Below are 8966 nucleotides of genomic sequence, written 5' to 3' on the forward strand. Positions count from 1 at the left end.
CCTCAGTGATTCATGCTCAGGGTCCTCCTTGAATGAGCTGAAATTGATTGTGAACAAGAGGAATATGACATTTGTCTGTCAGAATAACTACAGGTAATTGACCTTCTTCCTGAAGAAAGGGCTGCTTACCTCCTACAGACATTTCATCTTTTCCTGTTCCCTTTCGAGCTAGGAGGCTGGGGAGTCTCTCCTGGGGCTTTAAGGGGATCTCAGGTGACCTGTGGCCGTCTCTCCTTCTCTTCTTCGCCTCACTTGGAGGATTTTCTAGCCAGTTGCCTTCACCTGGTCACTACCCCCATCGGCCTCTTTCCTCACTGTCACCCTGAAGCAAGTCACCCTGAAGCAGTGACTTGCTCTTGAAGCTGACCCAGCCTTGGAGGTATATTTTCTGGTTTGCAGAGCAAGCAGCCTGGTCCAGGGCTGGAAACCTGCTAGATGTCAGGGAGCAGAAGCGTGTTTTTGCCAAGACCTTTCTCCTAATTTGTAAAATCCCTGTGATTTGGCACAAATTTACCTGTGAAATTCCCTTAGTAGGATCTGGGTGTACATGTCTAATCCTTAGTAAGCTTCCCCATGGCAAGCTACCAAGACTTGTCCTTTTAAAATTAAGAAATGTAAAAATCTTAGAAGAAAGTTTATGTGATCCATGTTTATTGGAGAAAAGTTTAAAATTTCACGTAGGTATGTATCTTTAAAGTGACCTGTTTTTCAAAACCGGGACCCCCTCATTCATTTTTAAGTAGTTGTGGCCAATCACATAGGTAGGGATACACCGAGAGAGGCCTCCTTGGAGATTTTCCTGGTGTCATAGCTTAGAACGAGACTAAAGCAGGGAGAAAAAGGCTTTCTAAGAATGTAGAAGCTGAAGTGTTAGAATATTCTTACTGTGTCTTCATGTCACCAACCACATCATAAAAGCAGAAGGACAGATTTAAGGGATTCATGCTGATGGCTCTGGTTTCCCAAATGGTGTGAATTCCCCATCAGTCAGCTGGTTCCTATCTGGAAAGAAGGAAATCCATGGGCACGTGGCAGCTGTTAAACGGAAAATGGAAAGAACAAAGGAGCAACCATGAAGGAAACCCGCAGGCCCCCGGCCAGGCTCAGCTACTCAAGGCATTTTGCACGACAGAAATGGAGTCTGAGAGCCTTGGAGGAAATGGGAGGAAGAAGACGAGCTTATCCCCTGTGCTCTTCTATCTTTTCCCCTTTCTGACCTTGGTGGCCAGAAGTCCTTCTTGTTAAGACTCATCGTCTCCCCTCACTCCTGCCTCTGGGGAGAAGGTATGGGCCTGACTTCCACTCGCACTCGTACAGACAGGAGCATCAGATCTCGGGACCTTCAACTGGGGGATGATATTCAAAACCACTGTTTGTTTTCTCCACCCAAGAGATTTAATTCCAAGAGATCTGATAGATTCGGCATTACTCTTGGAAAGACAGACCTGCAGGACTCCTCACTGTGGCTAAGAGCTGTGTGACTTGGAAGACAGCTGTTTATTTCCAGGGGAACCCCATATGAATGTCCCAGAGATACACAGACTGTAGTTGAAATCTCTCCATCCCAAATGTACCTTCTGATTTTAGTAAACTTTTGTCCAGGTATTTCTGTATAGTTATTTAATAAACAAACAGGAGTATAGTCACATTTACATAGATTAGACTTCTTAATATTATGATATTATCCCCTTATTAATATTATGATATTATCCCCTTATTAAGTCCCACAGAGAAAACACTATTAACATTTGGCTTTGTATCCTTCGTGAATTTTCCTTTCTTTCCATACACACATTCATGGTCCTTTTGACCGAATTTCCTAACATATGTTTCAACCAATGAGTGAACAGAGATGACAACTTTTTTGGAATACTATAAAAAGACAGCAAATGCTCAGCATGCTTCCTCTGGTTGGTGCCCCCTAGTGGCTTGAGTAAACAAACAACCTTCAGGGCACACTGCTCTGTAACTTCAGAACAGTGTATCCAAATGTTGCCTTATGAGAGATATATGCATTTTATTGGAACATCAGATCTGAATATATATGTATTTATGGAGAGAGATCATCTTAACAGAATAGTTGCTGCTTCTTTTCCACTGTTGAATTTCCCCAAAATCAGAAACTATAATTAAGAACCATATTCATAGTATCATATCATTCATATTATCACTAATAAAAAAAAACAGAGGTGGCTTCCAAAATCCTAAATGTCCTAAAAAGTTTCCCTTTCCATATCAGGGTTTCTTTAAGGAAGCAGATAATCTCGTTCCCTAGGATGTATTTATGTGGGGGAGTCCCAGCTACCATATTGGTGAGGATGAAGTGACCACAGTTAGAGCCACTGTGCCCAGCTGATCATGACTATTGGCTCTAGATGAACCTGAGTGGTCCCATCACAAGGGCAAGTCTCTGCTCTAGAAGGCCAGGGACTCTGGCAGCTGATCTCGAGGATCTCTGTCTTCCTTGATTCACATTTAGCAGAACCAAATTTAGCTATAATGGAATGAACCACTTTGTACTTCTGTCCATCCCAACCCAGCCAGGTGCCAGCCACTCTCCCTGCATTCTGTGGCTTCATTAGCTCATATTTATGAAAACGGCCGTCATTTACCTGTTAGGCATTAATCGAAAGTTTGCTTTATGCAAAGGAAGTGTGGTCCTCTGCCAGTGGCCTCCAGCCCTCTCCCAGGGGTCCCATGACTCCTGTGGTGCCTCTGGTCCTTTGACCTACCAGTAGCTCTGGAAGCTTCTGAAGAGAAGAAAGCAAATCATCCTTAGACACTTTTTTTTTCCTATTTAATCAAATAAATTTTATTTAAATAAAACTAAATGGTTTGAGGTATGTGCGTAGAGAAAGCATAATAGAATCAAGGTTGTTTTTAATTTTAATTAACTTATTCTAATTAGGTACATTTGACAGCAGAATCTATTTAGATTCACGGTACACAATTGCAGTGCAACTTTTCATTTCTCTGGTTGTACACAATGTAGCGTCCCACCACATGTGCAGTCATACACGTACCCAGGGTAATGACGGGTCCATCTCATTCCACCATCTTTCCTGCCCCCATGCCTCCCCCTTGCACAATCACATTTCCTCCATTTTCCCCAAGCCCCCCACCACCCCCATCATCCTTAGAAACTTTGAACTTCCTTGATCCCAGCGGCTGCTTCTGAGGTTTCTTGAGCGTCAGCTACGTTGAAAGCACACGTCTGGGGCACACTAGAGCCGGGTGTGTGTTTTTGCTTCCACATGTTACCACCCAGCACCCCCTCTTGGTATTAATTCTATGGCTTTACAAGTGAAAGGAAACTCAACTGGGCCACACTCTGGGACTGGGCCTTTCTCTGTGTCCCTGCGGAGAGGGGCGTGTGTGGAAGCTCAGTGGTCGGTGTGTACTTTTGTTGCTGGGAACAGGGCTTCTCTCATTGGTGTGTCCAGCTGCAGACGAGTCCCACTGCCTCTTAATCTCTTGTCTTGCTTTCCTCTCCTAGGCCCGCCAGGTTTGTCCAGTGCGTGAAAAACCCTGAACACCCATCTTGCAGATCTCTCTAAGATCTGAGCCACGGCTGCTTTAGATCTGTGACTCCCTGCAGTAGACACCCTGTGCAGGATTCAGAAGTCATACTGGAGGAGAGCCGAAGTCTTGGGGAGCATCCTCTATCACTATGGCAACGTGGGAGATGGGCACCTTTCCCCCCAAAGTCTTAAAATAACTTCTGTTATAGGCATAGTTCTTATTGTGTTCTACTAATAATCAAGAAAAAAAAAACTATGTTATAAAATCAGAATGAAAATTTTATATTAAGTTATTTCCTTTTACTTTTATGTGATCCTTTGATATTGGTAACATCCTTTTTTCCCTATCTTGGGGTGGTGGTTGTGGGGGTTGAATCCAGGGCCTTAGCACATGCTGGGCTAGTGCTCTACCACTGAGCTACACCTCAGCCCCTCCTTGCTATTGAATAGTGACTGTGGCAAACCTCTCCTATTAGAACGGGAAAATAAAGAAAATAAATGGGCAAGCCTCTCAGAGACACTACATTTACAAATGGATGCTATTGTCTCATGATCTATTTTTGTTCCCTTCCCTCTGATAGGTCAACTTTAGACCCCGTGATGCTGGGTCATAGTGAGGAAAGTGCTCAGTAGGATTTAAGTCTCAGGTGTACATGGTGCTTCATCTCTAACCCCTTCCACAGCCCCAACACCCATAAATTGTTATTATTATCTTTCTTTATTGAGATGAGAAAATGGGAGCGCAGAGAAGTTGCATAATTATTTAAAGTCAAACATTTTGTATCAAGGTAGAGGCTGGATTTGCCCTCGGGTCTAACTCCAAAGTATATATTCTCTTTCTGTCTAGCTGTTAAGATCAAATTTGGCAATGATTTTTGTTCTTTTCCAACAAATGTGTGTTGGATTAAGTTGAATAAAATAGAATCTGTAATGCAATTTCTCTGGGTGGCTTCAAAACAGATTAACTTTTTTCCCCCAAAATCTTCTTCCCCACATGCTCAGTGTCTCATACATGTAGTAGATAAAATATATTAGTTCCTGATACTGGCAATTTATGTTTTCTTAGGTCTGTCTTGCTTAGGATTTACCAATTTTATTACTTTCTCAAAGTACTAATCTTTAGTTTTGTTGATTTGTTTTTTCTATTTAATTGTTTTTGCTCTTTTTTAAAATTTTTTGAAATATGCAAATTCCTTCTAATTTCTCTATTCATTTTCTTAAACAAAACCTTAGATCACTGATTTTCAGCTTGCTTTCTTATACATGTTTCAATACTACAAATTTTCCTCTGAGCCCTGCTTTAGCTATAATTCTTAAGTTTTGATATGTCTCCTTTTACTATTATTCCACTAAGAATGTTTTCTAATTTCACAGTTATTTAGAAATATGCTGCTGAATTTTCAACATCTAGAGATTTTTGAATTTTTTAAAAAATATATGTAATGAATCAGAATAAATAAACTAAATTGAGACAACATGGAAAAAAAATTGAGAATCCGTTAAGTAATTTGCCTGATTTGTTGAAAACAGCATCAATTTGGGGGTCAGGCATTTCTGGGTTGTGATCTTAAGCAACATACCTAACCTCCTCTCTTAACTTCAACTTTCTTGCTAAAGATTATTAATTTATCCCATTAAATTTTGGTGAATACTAAAACCTGTGACAAAAATTGGCAGCCTAGCACAAAAATTGACAAGCCTAGAACAAAAATTGAAAAGCCTAGAACTTTGTATATATCCAATCCCGACGCAAGGTGGGCTGCTCTCTGCCTCCCCCTAGTGGACAATCCTGTTTACTTCATGAGTCCTTGCAGCTACAGCCGTTGTGGCCAGTGCCGTCTTCAAGAGCCCATTTTCCACATAGGCATGTCCTCAATGGGAACTTGGTCTTGACTGGACAGGAATGTGGTGTTTGGAACCAGTTCTGACTGAGAGTCAGACTTGCTCCAAGTTTCAATGAGCCCCACCTGCAGAAGGTCTTCAGAAACAGGTCCTTTCCAATCAACCAGACATTAATGTCAACATCTGGAGATTTTTGAATTTTTAAAAAATATATGTAATGAATCAGAATCAATAAACTAAATTGAGACAACTTGAAAAAAAAATTGAGAAACCTTAAGTAATTCGCCTGATTTGTTGAAAACAGCATCAAGTCTGGTGTCTGATTTGTGGACTTACTAGAGTCATTGTTCACCAGCACAACCTCGAAGCGGCTGCCTGTGTCAGAGAGATAGTCTCCTTCGCATCTCCTTCCAAAGATGACATGAGTACTGTGGAAACCAATTTATGAGACGTCCCTCAAGAAGAGCCACCCTAGGGGTCAAGTTCAGAGCCAGTGGAGACCTCAGAGGAAGCTGGTCACAAGGTCTTCACAGAACTGCCAGGGTCACTGGGGAGCTTCAGAGGTGGCTCAAGGGCTGGGTGTCGTTCCTGTCACCCACCACCTTTCCTATCTGTATTTTCATCACCCACGTGCCTCATCCCTGCTGCTTTTCTCACTCCCTGCAATTCTGACTTTGGGTTTCTTTGCTGTTGATGAAGCAGCCATCTCCAGACCTGGGGACCTGCTCCTGCAAATAGATGCCTCCATTCCTCTTCTTATAAGTGACAGCTGGGTCACTGGTTGCTTGTAAGCTTCCTGTTATACTCATATCACCTGTCTTCATACTCCATTACTGTTTGAGCTAGGACATTTTCTTACCATCCCTCCTTGTACCCACCTTCATAGTTACCCCCAGGCTGTCAAAATGACCTATGCCAGAATGTCGCTTTTCTGACTTCCTAAGGCTGGGATGGTTCCCAACCTTGTCGTGTTTAAGGCACGCTTTCAAATACCATTCTGAAATTTGAGGCTGAATCCTTGAGGCTGAATAATTACAAGAACAGGTAAGCACATGAGAATGTGTGTGTGTGTGGGTGTGTGTACACGCGCGTGCACTTCTGTGTATGCCCTGTTACAAGAACAGTGTCTGTCAGTACCCAGTAATTACAGCATTCAGCATTCTTACATAACTGACTAATAAAGCTATCAAATAATTTGGCAAAACATGTTACTTCATTGGCTCTGTCCTGGCAGCTCCTTGTGCCTCTTAGTGTTGTTTGAAACCAGCTCAACCCTGGGCTACGCATTTTCTGTTGCAAAGGATAGTCCCCAGTACCGCAGTGTTGACTGACTTCCTGGGCGCCCATTCCTCCTTACAACAATCCCTAAATCTGTGGCTTGAGTGTCTCAGGAGACTTTGGACTGCACAGGACACTGCTTTGGTTGGTTTTTAAATGGCAAGTAGTTACACACACTGGATAATTTTTATGTAGGACAAATAAAAAATATTTAAAGTAAAATGGTGAAGTACACCTAAAGGACTATGTGAATTTAAAGGTGTTCTATAAAAGCAGTTTTAACTAAACTAAATGTTTTCTACAGTTTTTAAAAGCATACCAAAGCAATGAATTTACTACTGAGTCATCATTTTAATATATAATTTTTAACAGTCCAACAAGAACTCAGTAGTAGGGGGCTGACCTGAGAAGCAGTGTTAGCTGGCCCTCAGCCCACGCACAAAACACAGAAGGCTTTGAACTGCTTCCCGACAGAGCACCCTTGAACTTGATTCAGTAGATACACTGCCCTTCTCATTCCCTGCTCAGAATGCAAGTAGCACAAGGTGGGGAGAACCACACAATCCAGGGGCGGATGACCCACTGGGCTAGTTCATTAACACCTGTGACTATCTAGTCTTGAATATATTGAAAACACACAAAAAGAATTATACAAATAATAGAAAAAATAATACAACTTCATGCAATTCTTCTTTCAAAAACAGTTGCTTCTGGGCTTAGAGGAAGAACAAAGTGAACATATTAAACCATTAATACAGTGCCAAAGACCAGAGGACCTCCCACCCACCCCTGCCCCAAGGTGGAGTGAGTCAAAATGCCCTTCTTGCCTGCCTGCCCACAGGATCAGAGGGAGGGCACTCCTCCTGGGTCAGGGAGGTAGGAGTGGATGTTGAGAGGAGCCCAGAGTTGCACCCTGCTGGACACCTGGAAATCTTCACTCCTTTTTCCTTTGAGACACCAAAGAAGGAAGATTATTGTTTTGCTCTTCTAGTAAGAGTCTCAGGCTGAGAACCACACACTGACCCCTCTTTGTTTCCTGTTAAGAAAATTCACCTGTAGCCTCAGAGGATGTGATGTAATGACGTTGCAAAATGTGTGGTTATTAGCAAATGACATGGTAATTTAGTGTACTAGCAGGTCAAAACATTTAAAAGCTTGATACAAAATGCAGACCTGTCAAGAAAAGGAAACTCACATTCATCAGGTACCTCAATAAGTCACACCACCTAGCGATCTCACTGCAACCACGGAATCCAACTTGTACTGAAAGCAAATTTACTAAAGACAGTCAAGAGCTTACAGGTTCTCCAGGAGGGCAAGGAAACATTTTGGAAATTAACCAATAACAACACCACCAGTTACTACACTGATTGACCTGTGGACCCTTGGCTGTGCCAGAACATGTCCATGGCTGTTCTTGGGAATAGAAGCCACCAACATGGATGATGGAGGGATCCTGGTGACTGTTTTCTTGCTGTGCCAGCCTCAAATCCACAGTTGCACAGATCTGTCTGGCGTGTAAGAGCTGATATAAATAAAATATTCAGAATAGAACTTAGCTTCTCTGTCTGTAAAATGGGAGCCATACTAATACCCAACTGTAAGCATTGCTTGGAGCATTAAATGAGATGATGCCTGTAAAATTCTTCAAGAGTGCTGAGCATATATGAAGAGCTCTATCAATGTTAGCTTTTAGAAAGTTACTGGAGTTCCATTTTTATTATGGAGGAAATTGCTTGACAAACTAACTTGATTAGAAGCTGAGACCCAGAGACTTGGGGACCGTGGAGAAGAGGGCGGGGAATGGCCTTTTTGCCTACCCACAGGATCAACCACAATCTCTCCCAAGCTTTGAATCACCCTAGAGGGCCAGCAATTTCCCCCCTGAAAGAAATGAACCAGGTATCCTAGGACCTGTGATTAAGAGCTGTCTCCCATCCCATCCCCTCTACCTGTGACAAAATGTGGCAAGAGAACCTTCCCTGACCCCACCTAAGAATTTAACATCTGTCATGTTCATCCTTCAAGCAGATGGAGTTCGGTATTCTCTCCTGGCATTGCCGGTCCAGCCCCCTGATGTCCTGGCCAGGACCCCCTGCTCTGGCAATAAAGGGGAGCCGCTCTTCTTGATGGAAATGAGAAGCCCCCACCCTTTATCTTGAGCAGAAAGAAGAAAGGTGCCTAAGACCGCTGGTGGCAACTGGGAGACACTTGTAGGCCCTGTCCCCTGCAGCCACTCTCAGGCCACCTTCCCCCACCCGCTCCGCCCTGGTCTTCCCGCTTCTCAGTGTTGCCTCTTGCCATCCCTGCTCAGTACACGCTGTT

The 8966-nt window shown here is 42.9% G+C and overlaps 1 protein-coding gene across 1 annotated transcript in view; it reads left to right on the top strand.

Moving 5' to 3' along the window:
• The window catches only part of Cd38 (CD38 molecule), a 55417-nt gene extending 51722 nt beyond the window's left edge, over positions 1-3695 (top strand). The window contains exons 7-8 of the mRNA XM_076864978.2: positions 7-93; positions 3497-3695. Coding sequence (XP_076721093.2) covers positions 7-93; positions 3497-3557 — 148 coding nt within the window. The 3' untranslated portion in view covers positions 3558-3695. The remainder of the gene's footprint in view (positions 1-6; positions 94-3496) is intronic.
• Positions 3696-8966: the final 5271 nt, after the last annotated feature.

The sequence above is a fragment of the Callospermophilus lateralis genome, chromosome 8 (assembly GCF_048772815.1).
Source record: "Callospermophilus lateralis isolate mCalLat2 chromosome 8, mCalLat2.hap1, whole genome shotgun sequence".
In the NCBI taxonomy this organism is placed as follows: Eukaryota; Metazoa; Chordata; class Mammalia; order Rodentia; family Sciuridae; genus Callospermophilus; species Callospermophilus lateralis.